Source organism: Anoplolepis gracilipes, chromosome 2, assembly GCF_047496725.1.
Source record: "Anoplolepis gracilipes chromosome 2, ASM4749672v1, whole genome shotgun sequence".
Classification (NCBI taxonomy): Eukaryota; Metazoa; Arthropoda; class Insecta; order Hymenoptera; family Formicidae; genus Anoplolepis; species Anoplolepis gracilipes.
The window spans coordinates 21080948-21098215 of record NC_132971.1 but is presented as its reverse complement, the minus strand read 5'-3'; the positions used below and the strand labels follow the sequence as shown (position 1 = coordinate 21098215).

At 30.6% G+C, this 17268-nt stretch overlaps 2 protein-coding genes and 1 long non-coding RNA gene across 11 annotated transcripts; 1 reads left to right on the top strand and 2 right to left on the bottom strand.

Annotated features, from left to right (window-relative positions):
- The first annotated feature begins 59 nt into the window (after positions 1-59).
- On the top strand, positions 60-7779 carry LOC140662935 (uncharacterized). Its single transcript, XR_012046195.1, has 2 exons — positions 60-182; positions 7383-7779. It is a non-coding gene; the product is annotated as an uncharacterized lncRNA (long non-coding RNA).
- LOC140662933 (uncharacterized) lies at positions 810-12500 on the bottom strand. 7 transcript variants are annotated; one of them, XM_072886671.1, is made up of 17 exons: positions 12078-12499; positions 11752-11797; positions 11370-11643; positions 10280-10420; positions 7362-7701; positions 6888-6932; positions 6692-6817; positions 6358-6516; positions 6163-6291; positions 4966-5150; positions 4649-4757; positions 3960-4184; positions 2908-3134; positions 2468-2675; positions 1640-1823; positions 1187-1289; positions 810-1111 (listed from the first exon to the last, which is right to left on the bottom strand). In XM_072886671.1, exons 3-17 carry the CDS (start codon positions 11622-11624, stop codon positions 1034-1036), a joined length of 2514 nt encoding a protein of 837 aa, XP_072742772.1. In that variant the 5' UTR covers positions 11625-11643; positions 11752-11797; positions 12078-12499; the 3' UTR covers positions 810-1033. The 7 variants fall into 7 exon arrangements, with proteins under 7 accessions (XP_072742772.1, XP_072742774.1, XP_072742773.1 ...); XM_072886673.1 differs by having other exon boundaries at positions 12170-12499; XM_072886672.1 differs by having other exon boundaries at positions 12180-12499.
- Positions 12501-13053: 553 nt separating this feature from the next.
- Positions 13054-16722, bottom strand: LOC140662934 (uncharacterized). Of its 3 annotated transcripts, none has more exons than XM_072886677.1 (11): positions 16452-16722; positions 16178-16318; positions 15943-16100; positions 15303-15551; positions 15168-15232; positions 14689-15094; positions 14422-14605; positions 14225-14345; positions 13851-14134; positions 13569-13775; positions 13054-13486 (listed from the first exon to the last, which is right to left on the bottom strand). In XM_072886677.1, exons 2-11 carry the CDS (start codon positions 16256-16258, stop codon positions 13367-13369), a joined length of 1875 nt encoding a protein of 624 aa, XP_072742778.1. In that variant the 5' UTR covers positions 16259-16318; positions 16452-16722; the 3' UTR covers positions 13054-13366. The 3 variants fall into 3 exon arrangements, with proteins under 3 accessions (XP_072742778.1, XP_072742779.1, XP_072742780.1); XM_072886678.1 differs by having other exon boundaries at positions 16523-16722; XM_072886679.1 differs by having other exon boundaries at positions 16565-16722.
- Between the last annotated feature and the right edge of the window lie 546 nt (positions 16723-17268).

Genomic DNA, 17268 nt, shown 5'->3' with positions numbered 1-17268 from the left:
CTCAAAATGGTTTGATGTAGGCATTTATTCTGTCGCTTCCCTACCACGTACTCCGATTACCCCTCCAAGATAATAAAAGTGGAATACTTGTGCAGGTATTGCGATTATCATAACTTTCCAGAGGCTATTTGCATTATGTTTCGTCGTCGTATCTCGGAGTGCTCATCTATTCGTGAAACAAAGTAATTTACTATTTTTATTTTCGAGATAATTACGAAAGAAATGTGTCAACGAATTCGTATCGCTATTTTGATGACTTTTATCTGAACTTGATCATGGATGTCGCTTTAATTCGTTCTTGATGACACATAATAATATTGTCTAATATGACGGAAAAATATTGGAAAATATATATATAATATATTGAGAGCGAAATGTTTAAACGATGACGGCTGCATAAGATAATTCACCGCTATTTACGACATGCTTATGTTTGCATAACTGACTGAATACTTATATTTCGCGCGATAAAAAAGCAATGAATATACATTGAATATAAATTTGCGTATTTGCAAGTAGTATATATTTAAATGGGTTTCTTATATTAATTTTTTATTTCTTTAGAAGCAATCTTTTTATTGTTTTCGATCATAATTCCATTAATTTTAAGCAAGAAGCGCGTTTAAAATTAAAGAAAAAAAGTGAATATTATGAAGTAGATATACGGCTATTGATAAATGAGTTAGTTTAAGATATTTTTATTTACAAAAAGTATTACACTTTGATATTTTTTATTGATATCTTTTTCAAAACATAATTATAGTACAATTAAATAATTTTATATTATTTTTTTTTCTACAATTAGATAAAAATATAGACTTATTGTTAGTGATCCCTCGTTAGAATATATATCTGCGCATGCGATAAACTAAACAATAATTACGCACATTGACTGATGTTGTTTATTGTTATTTTTGGCATGTATACAAGATAAATAGAATGTTCTAAAGAATATCAAAGACGTTATGCCGTATGTTGAAATTCCTTAATTAATGGCGATTAATAATATACATATAGCGAAGAAAATTATCTCTTAATTGCCTCCTCCCATTTCGTCACGATATTTCACGGGATAGGCTAATTGGTTGCCTTTGTTCCATGTATAAAGCTCCTGTAAAGGAAAGGAAAATTCTTAGAAAATGAGTAAAAAATAAATGGAATGGTGAAAGGTATCTGACACGTATACCTTGGTTTTATGATTGTAGCTAACCGCTGTGGTCTTGTGGTACGGGTTGGTGAACGACAATGACACGTCCCGCATTGTATTTCGGTACAGATCGAAGGCGAATCTACGGAATTGGGTCGACTTGTAATAAACGATAAATTCTGCAGTTGGAAAAAGCGATGCGCAGACATTCAGTGCGATTATTCGTGAAACTGCTTCTTGAATATACATATTATTTCCAGCAATAATATTTATAACAATTGTCCTTCTTTATTGTACCTTATTTTAATACTTTTAGCACATAATAATAATCATAAAGAAAATACATAGTTGTTTCTTGAAAAAAAAAGTCGAAAAATTAATATTTTACAAGATATTTCGTATTTCATGTCAAAAGAATATTCAAGAAAATTTCCGGAATAGTCGCGCTCTTATATAAATAACTTTAAAAATAATTTATATTTCTCGCGTTACCGTATCTTCATAGTTTCTTCGGTGACACTGTGTATACCGTAAAGTTTCCCTCCCGCGATAAACATCTCTCCGAATCTATGATGATCGATACTGATGTTCCACGCATACTGAATGGTCAGCTTTGTAGGATCCAGTTTTACTACTGCCGTATTATTGTTCGATAATCCGTAAATAACCCACAAACCTGTACGCAAATGTCACATATTTTATATATATATATATATATATATATATATATATATATATATGATAAATTTAATTTTTTTATTATAATTACAATAAATCGACTTTTTCTTTCCATATATTTCTCGGATATTATGTAAATTGAAATTTATACACACACACAGATGTATATATAATTAAATAAAGTATTTAATATATTATTATAATTCAATTATAATATTAAATATTTTATTTACGTTTAAATACTTTATTAAATAAAGTTAAATTATACATCTGTGTATATAAATTTTAATCTACATAATATCCGAAAAATATATTGAAAGAAAAAGCTACCCGGTAAAAAATTTCTCATATATAATTATATATAACAATATAAAAGTATATAGAAATATATAAAATTCTGTATAAGTTATGTATAGTTATGTATAGTATGCATAGTATGCATAATTTTGTATTATCGTTGACTGACGTCTAGCCAACATTAATATAAAATTATATATAATTATACAATAAGTCATATATTATTATATATAATTATACATAACTTATATAATATTTAAATATTTCTATATAATTTTATATGGTCATATATTATATATGATTATACATAACAAATTTTTTACCGGGTATAATCTATCATTTTACCGTTTTCGTCTATGTTGAAATCCACATAAGTGAAATTGTGCGTGTAGAGGAAATCCTTATTATTGACCAGCAAGCCCGGTAGCTCTCTCACGCAATTGTCGAAATGTCGATGACATTCGGAATCCGAATAGAGACCGAATCGCAAGATACTCGCCTGATTTTGGGGATTGTAAAAGAACGATTTGTTGTAAACTACATGTCCGTTGCCCTAAAAAATATCGATGGCAAGCTTAATTCTCACGTGAAATTTCTACCATCCGTCAAATATTACATAATAGTTTCAAAAATTTACATTATTATCTTATTATTATTTATATTTTTCATTTACACTTATATTTATATTCTCATTATCATTTATATTTTTGTAACTCTTCAGAAATTCTATAAATGTAATATTAGAGAGAAAGAGTCTTTTTTTTTTGAACTTTTAAACTACCGACCTGAAAAGGATAAGGCAGTTTTATCGGGAAACCTGTCTCGTTCTTGAAATGTTCCTTCGATTTGTATTCGTAGATGTAGGACATATCGCGAGTATTATTGCGAGTTACAAAGAGTTTATCGGACATGATATCGTGATCTCGTGAGAACGTGTCGTGCATCCAACTTCCATAGTAGTCGTCCATGCTTCCTTTCAATACAGGTTTTCCCACGGCTTCTATTATACCTTCTGCGAATTTACCAACGTCAATTATTAATTTTCGAGTTTCGAAAGTTGGAGAACCGACATGAAGAAGTTTTAATTTTCATCGCGACACTCGTCAGCACTTTCGTTTAACGATTGCTTGGTTAATTGCGTAAACTTCCGCAAACATTACACTACACTTTTTACTCATTAATTATATTATTTTCCTGTTACACTTCACCTACCTACTATTCATATTTGTAGAAAAAGTAGTAGTGAATTAAAATAAATTGAAAGGCTCTCGAAGAACTTGTAGTTAAAACCCAATTAAAATATGAATTAAATGTGTAAAAGTAAAGTTGGCAAATTGCTTGTTATATTGATTTCTAGCCATTTCAATATTTACGTAAGAAAAACAGAAGGCTTGCTTGAAATAAAATTATTTAAATAATAATAACATATAAAAATAATAATAATAAATAATTTGATTCCAAACAAGTTTTTTATTTTTTTTATGTAAATATTGAAATGGCTAAAAGTCAATATAAAAAAGCAATTTATCGATTTTACTTTTTATAAAGTTGCACGGATATATTACTCGTTACATTTTATTACTTTTATTTTATTTTTATTGTGTGCTATATTTCTTTTTTTTTTTTATTTAATAAAAATTTGCAAAAAAGTGTTACGTTTGAAATAAAAATTTTGTATGTCGTAGTTTGACTGTATGTAATAATTTGACTTACACTATTGTCTGTGTTTACGCTGCAACTTTATCGTTCTCTTTACATCTTGAAATTAATTTAGCTACCGTCTCCGAACACAAGTATACGTTGCTAGAATACATTAGTTAGAAATGATTAAACGTACCGGCTAAAGGCAGCGGTGGCCGCGTAATGTTAACACCACGCAATGCTTGAACGTGCACGTGTGCATCCATTATATTTGCGTACGTGCACGTGGATGGGCATGTGGTGCAGGTTTCTTGCTGTCTGCATAATTCTTGTTCCTGATCGACGCTCTGGGGCATAGGATGACCATATGTAACATGTTGCTCCTTCCCTAACTTCAGTTTCTCTACATCTCTCATATCGTCTAGAAGTATGTATCATTATTATATTAATTAAGAAATTTAATATATAATAAAATTAATATTCGGAAATATTGATAGGAGATATTTAAGAAAGAAGTTAAATTAAGAAGAGAAATTAAATCTTGAATTTCTTTAAAAAATTATTCAAGAAGTATAAAAAAGCAAGAGTCAGATGTTCTCGACATTTTCTAGAATTTATTTCATTTATATTTGAATTTGATAAATTGTACTTTTTCATTGAGTATTGAGAGAATTAGAAATATTAAATATTAGTTTTGCTTACGAATATTTCTGTAGAATTATAATAATAACGTTTGGTTCGATATCAAGATATAATAGAAGAACATGACTCTACCTTTTATATTTTAGTATTGTAATTAATTAGTAAATCCTGCGATGGTTCATTGTTATTTATTATCAAGTTATATTGAGTAAAATAAAATAAATTTTGCATGATAAGACAAACCGTCTACTATAAAGGATCCCTTGGTAATGTCAAGATCATTTTTCGCCACACAGTGGTAAATTCCGTGATCCGACGACGTCACTCTCATGAGTTTTAGCTTCATCTTCAACTTTTGGGATAAATTTTACATGCATTACAAAAAGTCACAAATTATTATAACGATGAAAAATAACTATCAAGCGAGTAAGAGAACGATTTCGCATATTATCGAATTTATTTGAAATATGCAAATATTATACACATTTTCCACTTGAAATATCATAATGGCTAGAAGAGAATTGTCCAAAAAATAATGCAACGTATTCGATAAAGATTACCTTATAATTATCTCGTCTGTCATAAACCTCCGGCCTGTATTTATCTGACATTTTCAAACGGCGACCGTCACCGCGTTCCCAGTGTACCACTGGCTCGGGAAAGGCTTCCACCTCGCATTCCAACGTCGCTAAATTTTGATTTCGCACGAGGACCACTTGGTTGCGTATACGAATAAATGGCGGAACTAGAACGCGATCGATTATTTCAGTTTCGTCTCTACCTGTATCTATATCGATTCGAATCAAATATCGGTTCTTTCGAAATTACTCACTCTAATAATAATGTTGAAACCTACAAGTTATATTCGTTTATGTTACAGTTCAGTAGGTTTATTAAATTTTTTTTTTTTACAAAAAAGGATCATTAAATGCATTATCATCTATATTCATAATAAAATGTATTAAGTTTGATATAACAATTTTATTTACTTGTGTACCGTTTATCGAAGCACCCAGGTAGCAAGCACATGTCATTTTGACGTCGAAAACCGGTCATTTCTGATTCAATGACGTGACCAAATAATGTCTAATTTAAAACGTCTTCTTTCTGACGTCTTAATAATGTTGTAAAAAAACGTCATAATATCGTGATGATTCTTAAGTCGTTATTATAAATCGCCTAAGTATTACTATTTTTTAACTAAAACTCATTTAATTTTTTATATCTTAAATTATTAAAACAATTTTGTGTATAATTTTGATATTCACAATTCTCTATACCTCAGGGCCCTAATATGAATTTCCTCTATTAACCTGGGACTTGATCGTGACATTTTGATCATGAATCTTTTCCTCTAGCGTGAACTCGTGAAAAGTGAGAAGTTTTATTAACGAATTCAATATTTGTGAATAAATTTTTCATTTCTTACGAGTTCGAGCTAGAGGAAAAGATTCATGATCAATGTCATTGAAACGTCACTAATAGGTCTAAAATGGTCACGTCTTTTTAACGTCTTGAAATGTCGTCATCGGTCTGATATTAGTCCATCATTACATCACGTCATATTTGGTTCAAACTGACCATATTTTGACGTCCAAATGTCGTGTGGTTGCTACTTGGGCAGTTAATACAGAGATAAATAAAATTCGAAAGAAACTTTATTATAAATTTGTAAAGTATAATAATATTGAAAAGAGAGATGGTAAAAAAATGTTTATATCATAATTTTCTTTTTAATAAAATTACAACATGCTTACATCTGACTTGAAGTCTAAACTTTTTGGAACTTGGTGGTGATATTCCGTTGTTAGCGTTACACACATAATCGCCCATATGTTCCCGAGTTACCACGCTGATATTAAAAGTATGGCTCGTAATCGAATTTACTAGAATCGTAAGATATTTTTTTTATGTAAAAGCTCATTAATCTAGATTAGAAAATTCGATTATACCATGCCAAGTTCCCATAGGTATCACGGAACCGTCTGTTTTGGTCCATTGTATAACGGGTTGCGGTTTTCCTCCAGCGGCGCATCTCAGTCGTATATTGTTGCCTTCATGCACGGAAATTACGTTGCTCGCATTCAATAGACCCAATGACGATGAAATCTCTAAAACGTCGAATTTTCGAAAAGACTTTCTTTTGTGATATTTTTTATAAATTTATAAATTTAATATCACGATTTGTCAAAATTGAAAACTCAATAAGTTGGGTAAAAGGAACAAAAAATAAATAAATATATAAATCTTTAAAAGAGTGAAGTATCGATAGAGTCTTTATCCTACCTAGGATGGATGGTGGTATTAATATGTCACGCATGTCATGATCATTGATATTCACTTTGTAAGCTTGTATACCGGGCGTACCGTCTTTTCCCGGCGTTCCGGGACTACCGGGCGGACCTACATTTCCTGATGTATAAAAAATTCATTTGTGAAATAGATGAAGTGAAGAAATCACTGGAACATTATTATTACCCACCACGAGGTCCCGCTGGTCCTTGAGGCCCCATTTGGCCAGGTCTTCCTAAATAAATACAAAATGTTAATGTATTTTTTATTTACGACGTAACGAACAATTTACGACTTTGCTGTAAAATATTGTAGAATTACGACGTGTTACGAAATTTACCACTATATTACGGAAATAAATAATAAAAATATTAATAACCGACATTTTTATGTAACAGCGAGGTAAAATTATCTCTATATAATAAAAAAAAATAAGAAATAAAAATAGTTAAAAAGCAACATTTTTATTAAGTATAATATATCTACTCGTCTAAAATATAAAAATTTAAGAGAGAGCTGCTTTTCTCTATTCATATATTCGTTTTCATATCAAGTATTTTACATTTAGTCACATGTTTATCTTCAACCTGCACATCCTTCTTTGTGCATCAAATTTTTAATTATAAAATATATTCGTCAAATGATTCTACTGCGCTGAACGTACCGTCCGTTCCATTTCTTCCAGGCGATCCGGGTGAGCCGTTTATACCCGGCTTACCATTGGTCCCGGGTATGCCATCCAGACCACTTCTACCGGGAATGCCATCCAAACCGGGCTCACCCGGCACACCGTCTCTTCCATCAAACCCTGGTGGGCCGATGTCGCCTTTGGGTCCTCTGTTGCCAGGATGGCCAGGTTGTCCAGGAGGCCCCTTCGGTCCCACTAGTCCTTGGATACCTGGCAGACCCGGTTCACCAGGTGGACCTGGATTTCCAGGAGCGCCAGGGAGGCCCGGTGGACAGTACTTTGCGGATGAACGGCAAAAGTTCTCAATTGCATCAAACTGAAACAGGATGAGTAGATATACAAGATGCTCGAATATTGTATAGTGCTATTTTATATTAAATTGTTTATATATATATATATAAAAAATCTCTTTTCACCGTATAGTAAAATTTATATATTTTTTAATAATTTTTTTTTAACTATTTTTATTGTCTAGTTCAATAGTTGCTTTCAATTTTGTATAATCTTGAATTGAATAAAGGAGGATAGATAAAACTAATTTTTGCCCAGAAAGTGTAACATAAGTTACATATATTTTCTTATAGTTTTTGTTTTATTAGCCTAAACCCATGGGAAAGTGATCAAAATGCGCCTTAAATGGTCGAAACAAGTCATTTTTAATATTAATTCAATTTTGTTGCAATTATTTAATTATTTACATTATAATTTAGTTTTATAATTTCTTTTACTGAAAATTAAAAAAACACTTTAGAAATGCTAAATCTAACATAGCAAAATTAATATAACATAAAAATTAAAAAATAAATAGTCAAAAATATATTTTGCTAATGGGCTTTCGCCCGGCAAGCGAAAGACTCGGGTTCAATTCCCGATTTAGCGACTTCGCCCCGATATTTTTTCTCGTCTACATCTCTTTAGGGGGGTATAGAGGGGTTTTTAGAGCTCTCAAAAATGAGAATCTAAAAATATGTGCTCTGTGCACTAATTTTAAAAAATTCTTTCGGGAAAAGAATTAATTTCTTTACGCATCAACATCCGCGCATGGGCTCTCATTGCCGAGTATATCCTATCATCATGTTAATATTTTGCTAATGTAGATAGATTTCTAGATGTCTCAATTAAAATTTATTGCTACTTTTTGTATCTATAGCAGTAATATTCTAGCAATACCTCTAGAAAATTTAGATCCCATTGTCAAATATTAATCACAAATATAATTGTCCTTGAATTATAAGCCTTATCACAGAAAAATTTTCTGTTTAAATTACATTAATAATACAGATATAAATTCTGTCTCTGTCATTCAAATTGATTAAGTGCAAAATATATGCAGTATCACAGTATTTGCTAATAATTTATCTGTTTTAGTTAATTTTTTACACCTATAAACTTTTTGTTGAAGTTGCAAAATTATTTTTTCGAGTAAATAGTCAATTTATTCAAAGAATCTTAAGCCTCATCAGCTGCAACTGTATACATTGTACAGATTTAAATGTCTTCAAATGGACTTTCACTATCATAGAAATTCCACCTAGAGACGCGTTAAGTTTTTTATAGACCTTTGCCTGGAGCCCTATTATATTTCTTTTATTATACTGTACACACAGAAAAAAAGAATATTCTTATTTTGACAATATCTTTAGTTTCAAAATGTAAATCTTGAAATGAGATTATATCGCGTTAAACAAAGAAAATTTGCTTGGATGAAGACATTTTATATTGTTTAACCACGAAAAATATGTTCTTGTTATTTAAGAATAATTTTCTTGAATGGAGAGGAAAAAATGTTGGATAGAAAATAACACATGTTCAAATCGAAGATTATCATTTTCTTAGAGTTGAAATAATTATTTTATTCTTGAAATGGCAATTGTAATATTGAAATGAGATTATAATATCGTTGAAATTTAAGATTTTTAAATTCTTCCAAGAAGATTATAAATTGTTGCGTATATATGAAACAATGAACCCGTTCATATGAGTATATAAGTTTTGATTTGACACTTACTTTTTTTCTGTGTAGCGTCTCTCGTTTTATTCGTCATCAGAATCTTAATCTTGTTTCTTGGTTGATCGAATCCGCTATTATATGTATAAAGTGGAAATATCTATCTCCTTTTATATTTTTGAAATTCTCTCCTCAATATTTAATTATTTTGATAAGCGTATCTGATGAGACTTAAGATTTTTGAATAAATTGACTATTTACTTCTTAATTTTTATATTATATTGATTTTTTTATGATAGATTTAGCATAAAAAGTGTTTTACTAAAAGTGTTTCTTTTCAGTTTCCAGTAAAAGAAATTATAAAACTAAACTATAATATAAATAATTAAATAATTAAATAGCAAAATCGACACATTAATTGAATTACTATTAAAAGTGACTTATTCCCCTTTAAGGCGAAATTTGACCACTTTTTCACTTAGATCAATAAAACGGGTATTTTCGTACTCAGCAACTCAAAGACTATAAAAAATATGTTACTTACGTTACTTTCTAGGCAAAAATTAGCACATTTTGCGCAGACCCCTAATCTACCCTCTTTTACTATATATATTTGGATTATAAAATAAGTTATTTTATAAAAAATATATTAAGCTCAATATTTCATCCGGTAGATCTAATTCTCACGTTAAAATAATAAGAAGCTCATATAAGCGTGTTCACATGTTTGTACGAACCCTTATCGTTGTTGTAATAAGGGAAATAGGTCTAAAGAACACTTAGGTCTCCTATCTCCACGTATCCTATACATACGCGATGCTTTATACAAGTGACGGAACTCATGGCGAGGAACATTGCGGCAAAGTTCAAAGTTTGACGAGAGCGTTGAGAAGGATGTAGGTATCGCGAAGCAGGTAACTAGTTCTAACAATCGTAGAGAACTCACTTGTATTCGCGTGTCGGCGTTCAACCAGACCCAGCTTGGATCTTGACCTCCGGCTGCCGTTGGCGAAGACGCGGAGCCAGATACCATTATGGGGGAGGCTGTTACCTTCTTTGTACCTTGTATTTCCTTATCCTCTCGAATCTGTAATTCAGTGATCCAAACAATTCCGCGATATTATATACGAAATTCATTATATGTATACGAGAGATCCGAGATATTTAAAATGAAATAAAATCAAGAAATTCACTCTCTTAGAAAATTTTCTGAGGATTAATTTCACAGAGAATTAACAAATCAAATTTATCTCGACTGCAAAGTTAACATTTTCTTTCTTTCTCTTTATATATAGTGTGTTTGATTAAATGTATATATATTCAGTTATATTTTTAAATAACAGAGTTATAAAAAAATATTTTGCGAATAAAAGTTATTTTGTGAATAGAAGATCCATATATCTAGTTTACATAAAAATTTTAAATAATTCTTTTTGATGTTGTTCAATTATTTGAATAAATTTTATTTTTTCAAATGAAATAATATATTTATTTTACTCTTCAAATGAATAATATACATATAATGTATTTATTTATTTATACTATAATTTTGTACAGGTAATCTAATAAATTTAATAAAATCTGATAAATTCGATAATGTGCAATAATATGAGACTTTAAATAACCATAAGATATTGTTACTAATAGCGTTGCTTTTAGATATAAACGGAAAAACAAAACACATTAAAAGTATTTATTAATTTTTATTTAAAATATAGAAATTATTTAGTATTATCATTAAATAGACCTTTTCAAAACAAAATAACTTTTACTTGGAATATTTTTTTATAAAATTCTACTGCTTAAAAAATTAATTTTAAAAAATATATATATATTTAAATCAAACATGGTATATAATTGATATATTTTTTTTATTATGAGATAATATAAAAAAATTTCCAATGTTTTGAAGCCATTTGTCTCTTTCAAAAATTAGACTTTTATTTTTACAAAAAGAATTAAAAGTTTCTACTTTTCATAAAAACAATTTTTATAATAATTATTATTATAATTTATATATATATATATATACATACTCTACTTGATATGTCAGAAACGGCATTGTCTTCGCCGGTCGGCAATGCACTGCTGCGTCTTCGCCGCGGAAGTGCCACGGTCTCCGGTGGATACTGACTTTTTACTAAGCGAAGATCTCTCTCTACATTTGTGACGTACTTATATAGATAGACAGAGGTGAAAAACTGAATGATAAATTGCAGTAAAATGAGAACGAGTAACACGCGCGGTTGGAGCATCCATCGTTGCACCAGTAATGCACTTTTGCCGTTCATGTTGATGTAGTTAATTTTCCTGTGAAAAGTTATGTTTGAAAAAGCGAGCAAATTATGCCAATTTCGTACTTAAAAAAAATTCGAGGAAAAAATTGAGAAAGATAATAAAAATTTTTTAAATACTAACGCGATAAGATAACTCACTCCTATACTTTCTCTTTCTTTCAGAGACGCTATAAAATAATAAAATTGAATTAAATTTAAATTATCGAATTTTCGTCAAATCGTTGATCGATAGTAATTCATTTTTCACACACAAATATGTGAATGATAATACAAGTGTATGAACGCGAAGACGCACGAGAGAACGCAACTATCTCAATTGAATATCTCTGCCGCACCGCGAAAGAGAGAGAGCGAGCGAGAGAGAGAGAGAGAGAGAGAGAGAAAGATCAAGAGATAGAAGCGTATAGATCTGTGTCGTCTAATTGGTTACTATCAAGTGGAATTAACTCTATATTAAACTTCTGTAACATCTCCGCGTGTTTCCATCTCTCCTACATCTTTCCGCCACTCTTTTACACTTGCAATTTTATCACACATACACACACATACCGCAATCACTTGACACTAATTTTCTTAAACGTTAACAATTATATTTTCGCGGGCCACTCATCGGCGAGAGAGAACAAATAAAATAAAAAAAACTTACAGTCTATACTCCGTGACGTTTTTGATTTCACGCGGAACGCGACGCTAAACGATTTTCTTTCAACGCGATCAAGCGGGAAAGCAATTGTCAGCGCGTCAACAGAAACACAATTTACACTGCGTTTGCGGTGTCTATGTGCCTGTCCTAATGTAAACTAATATAAACCGTGAGCCGTGAGCCGGTGCGCCCGTCGTCGGCTCGGCACAGACGAGACGCATGCGTTGAGCATTTCTCTCTTTCTCTCCCTGTATTATTACACTACGACCAATTGTCATACGTTGCACGTGTGAGAGATGTGCGTGGCGTCGTGGGGTGCGATGGAGAGAGAGAGAGATCCGCATGTTTGTGAATACACGCTCTGTGTCATTTTGTTACATACCGCCACGGGTATATGCGATGTAGACGACGGATATGTTCCAGTATCAATTAAAAAAAATCAATCTCTCATGCTGTAACAGTTGCTTTCTTGTAACGCCTCGTTACGATTCGCCCGGCAACGAATTACCGCTCGATAATGATTAAGTTAAAATATTGCATGCAGCTGAAACGTATAATGAATTTCCAATAAATTGCAGGCGTACACGATTTTACGTGCATATATGTATTAAAATTATTATTGTAAAATTGTATACGTCTGCAATTTATTGGAAATTTATACGCACGATTTTACCGTACAAAATATTTTCATTTTATATACATATAATTATATATTACTAAAATTCAACAAATAAAAAATAATAAAAGGAATAACAGAAATAAAAGATAGATATATACAGGTATCCCATCCAAAAAGTATTTAATACACAAATACAAGATATATATCTTTTATTGAAGATATTTAATTGCACTCTTACGATAAAATATCACAGTACAAACAGGGCTTTCTGTTCCCCCGATAGTCGAAGGTACATATAAAAAAATCGATTTTCTTTAATATACATATATATGTGTATATATATATATATACACACACACATATATATATATATATATATATATATATATATATATATATATATATACATATACATATATGTAATATATACAATTTATATATGCAAAGCTCTTGAAACTAGAATATTTATATTCGTTAATCATGTGAATCCATTTGATTATTGGTAAAACACTGTCTATCCTCTTTGCATAAAACAATTTCTATATTATGCTCGAGATCCTTACCCGTGTTTATATCTATATTTTGTTTCGCGGCCTGCGGACAAAAAATTTGATCAAAAATCATCAATTACATAAACACTTTTCTTTTTTTTTTTTTTCTAAATATCGTCTCTTACCAAGTCCAACAATGCTAAAAAATATCTGGCTACTTCGTGGCCACTTTCGCCCTTTTGAATGATGGCGTCAAAACTGAGTTTCTGTTGATCATTCATCGTCAGAGTCTCCATAATTCGAGATGCATAATCGCGAATGCAAAACGTCGATCTTTTTTCGGCTTCGTGTAACTTGGGTTGTATTAGTTCGTGCCACTTGTCAACGTTTTTCTGAAATCATCATTCGTTTTATTAGATCTTACAATTAATATTTCTTATGGACAATTCTATTGATCGTCGATTTACTGGTAAGAAATGCGGCGAGTCCGATTGCAGCCAGATGTCGCAGAAATTTTCATGCGGAGGCGACATATCCATGGGACTCGGGCTGCGAAGATCGGAAATGTCATTAATCGAAGTGTCCGTTATGTTGTTATCGCTAATATTTGTATCCGCTTCCACATTAACACATAACTGAAATCCTAAGAGATCCATATCTACGTTCGTTACATCGTTATATTGCAAAGGATTGTACTCTCGTATATATTTTATGCAGGTACTTAAATTTTTTTTGAACATATTTGGTTTATCTGAAAAAAAAAAAGAAACGAATTTCATCGTTTAATATATATCTATAAATTTGTATCTCAAATAATTTCTCTAGACTATACTGGATTTACCTTTTCGCGAGGAAATCGATTCCTCCCACATATGCGCAAGATTTTTCTTTGTTATACCTTGTCCTCTCTTACTCGGTGTAAGCATTTCGTCCTTTATTATTCGATTAAACTTTCGCTTAATCTATATATAAGTAAGTCAGAAATATTAAATCATTAATAATAAAATTAATAACAAAGTTGTAAGCGCTATTACATACCGATTTTGATGTAGATCTCGGAGACTGCAATTTTATTTTATTTTTTGTACTGCTATTTGAAGGAGTGTTTTGTATAATGCTGGTAGTTAAATTTATTTTTGAAGGAGTAGTTTGTATAATGTTGGTAGTTAAATTATCATCATTTATGTCGTTTATGAAGCCTAAATCGTCCGTCGATGACGTTCTAAAATATCGTTGATTTTAAAATTTTCACACAAGTTTATTGTAGTAAAATGTCACGAGTAACAAAAAAAACATTAAAAATACCTTCTATCTTTCGAATTTACCGACTCGGGTGGGCTATCTAATACACTACTAGCATCTATACTTCTCCTGATATCGTTCAAATAATTATTATCCAAATCATTATTATTTGACAAAATAGTGCTGTTGGTGTGAGTCATCAATGAATTGGTATCGCTTGGTGTATTTGGATACATCTCATTCGAGATATCGTTGAATGTCCTGTTGGTACCAGTATTTTCAAAAGACAGATTTTGTTTACTCGATTCTAAAGGTGTTAATAAATCAGAAATTCCTTCTTCTAGTGAATTGTCATTATTCCTTTCAGACTCAGCATCACTAATATCGTTTTGATTATTGTCGTCATGTATTGTACAAGTCGTATCAGTAGTCGATAAGACTTGAGAATTATCACTGTCGCAACAAAAATCTGAAACAGAAATAATTTTATGAAATATTAGACTAAATCAGAAATTTATTCTCTCTCACAATCAATTATATACCTTGAGGCGCAAACTCGACCAAAGTATCAACCAATACGCCATCTATACTTATGTTTTGATTGCATCTACAATAATTATTAGATATTATTATCTTAGAATAAAATAGATGCATTAAAAAAATAATTAGTTACTTACCGAAAATCGTATTTTTTACCAATAATTTCTCCATTTACATCATAAATGTCAATAGAAACATGTTGAGCGATACCCTTTTCTAATTGAGTAAAGCAGCGATTTTTTGATTTGACATGTGTTATATGATTCTTTTTAATATTGACATTTTTGTCTATTTCTTTGGCAAAGTTGATAATTTTAAAGTCTTGAAAACACATGTCAGTCTTCCTATCTTTTCTCTTGGTAGAATTGTGTGTTTTTTCTTTATGTCTAAAAGAGAAGTAATTTAATATATATATTATAATAATTATATTAATAATTTTTCAATGGCCTTGTTTATACCAACATACTTTGATATGCGTACTAAATATTACTGGCCAATTACATTCCATTCATTCAGAAGAATAGCTATGATTGACTAGTATAATCCTTACAAGGAAAGATATGGAAATGTCCTCCTCCAATTTTAATGTGCTTTGAATATGTTATAGTATAGGTCAAAATAGTAGACGTGTATTTTTTTTACACGTGCCCATACAGCCGTTAAGGGGGTAAAACACCCTCTTGAGAAAAATCAGTTTTTATTTATCTTTCCTTGTTAGTACGTGTATTAAGTAATAGGTGTAAACAAGGCCAGTATATTAATAATTAAAGTACTCACTCATAATTCAATAATAAATTTCTAGAGTTTTCTGTTGTACCCCAAAGGGAATCGAGTCTATGTATATATATAGCTGCAGAGTTTTGTAAGACAAGCCCAGCCTCGCCAAAATTTTTATTGCATGTTGTATTAAATAATGAATAATATTTCTCCAAAGTCTGCAATAATACAATACAGTTTTAATACACATAACATTACTATTATATGATTGAAAAAACTAATAACATAAACATACTTGCGAGAAGGGAAAATTCCATTTTGCCAACTCTTTCACTGGTTTCGTAAGTTGCAGACCAATATCTTGTATGGTAACCATCTTTGTTGACTAATAAATCTCACGATAGTCCGCATAGGAAACATAAATCTGTGTCAATCACTATAAAAAAATAAAAAAAAGCGTCACTGATACTTTTTCACATTGATATTTATAAGATTAAGAAAAAACGATGGAAATGTGCCACTATAAACATTTTCTATTCACAAAAAATAATGCAACACAAATATCTTACAACAATAAGGAAAAACCAAGTAGAAGCGATAGTGTTTTATCTGTAAGTTAGCAACACATCGAGACACGTACTAATCAGAAAGAAGGGATACGATAAATATTCAATATCCTCACTTCAATTACGTTCTTTTTTTCACAAGGATTTTGCACGCACTTTTATCAAAGATCACTCGAAAACATCCAATTACTTAACCTCACGATAACAACAACGTTAGCTATCGTACCTATTCACTTTCTATTGTTAGAGGAGAGGAAGGGATTCGGGCATAGATGATAAAATATATAGTAAAGCCACCAACGAGATATTAAGACCGTCAGCTCTGCCACTGACGAGATACTATAAAGACCGTCGGTTCTGGATAAATTTTTGTGACTGGCAAATGGGCTGGATGGACCCGGAGGTAATTGTAGAATTATGACATTATCGACCGTTTTGACTCAATCATTATTTTATTACCGACAGTACAAAGATTTTCTTACCTTCAGCACTGCAACGAGATACTGAACCGTCGACCTTGGAGTTTAGTGTGACAGGAAAAAATTACCGACAATGCAAAGATTTTCTTGCTAAGAGCCGCCAGGAATATTCAATTATATATAATTAAAATATTATTTTTTGTTTGTTTACAATCTATTTTACAATTTATAACTTTATATCAAATATTTTTTATTAATTTTTTTGGCAGAATAATTGTTTTTGCTCTATTATATTCATTATGTGTTCTGGTACATTTGTTCAATTCATTCATAAAATTAATTTTTTCATGATATATTCACAAAAAACACATTTTTTTTCTCTAAAAAATATATTTTTAAAA

What these genes read in the sequence shown, in the direction of transcription:
- LOC140662933 (XM_072886669.1), bottom strand. Translation starts at nt 12,100, where the DNA reads ATGTTACAGAAGTTTAATATAGA. An exon ending in ACGCCGACACGCGAATACAA is followed by an intron (nt 7,702 to 10,279) that starts GTGAGTTCTCTA and finishes ATCCTGTTTCAG; the next exon opens with TTTGATGCAATTGAGAACTT. An exon ending in GTTTAGACTTCAAGTCAGAT is followed by an intron (nt 5,151 to 6,162) that starts GTAAGCATGTTG and finishes ATCGCGTTCTAG; the next exon opens with TTCCGCCATTTATTCGTATA.
- LOC140662934 (XM_072886677.1), bottom strand. Translation starts at nt 16,258, where the DNA reads ATGGTTACCATACAAGATATTGGTCTGCAACTTACGAAACCAGTGAAA. An exon ending in GGAATTTTCCCTTCTCGCAA is followed by an intron (nt 16,101 to 16,177) that starts GTATGTTTATGT and finishes GTATTATTGCAG; the next exon opens with ACTTTGGAGAAATATTATTC. An exon ending in GGTAAAAAATACGATTTTCG is followed by an intron (nt 15,233 to 15,302) that starts GTAAGTAACTAA and finishes TAATTATTGTAG; the next exon opens with ATGCAATCAAAACATAAGTA.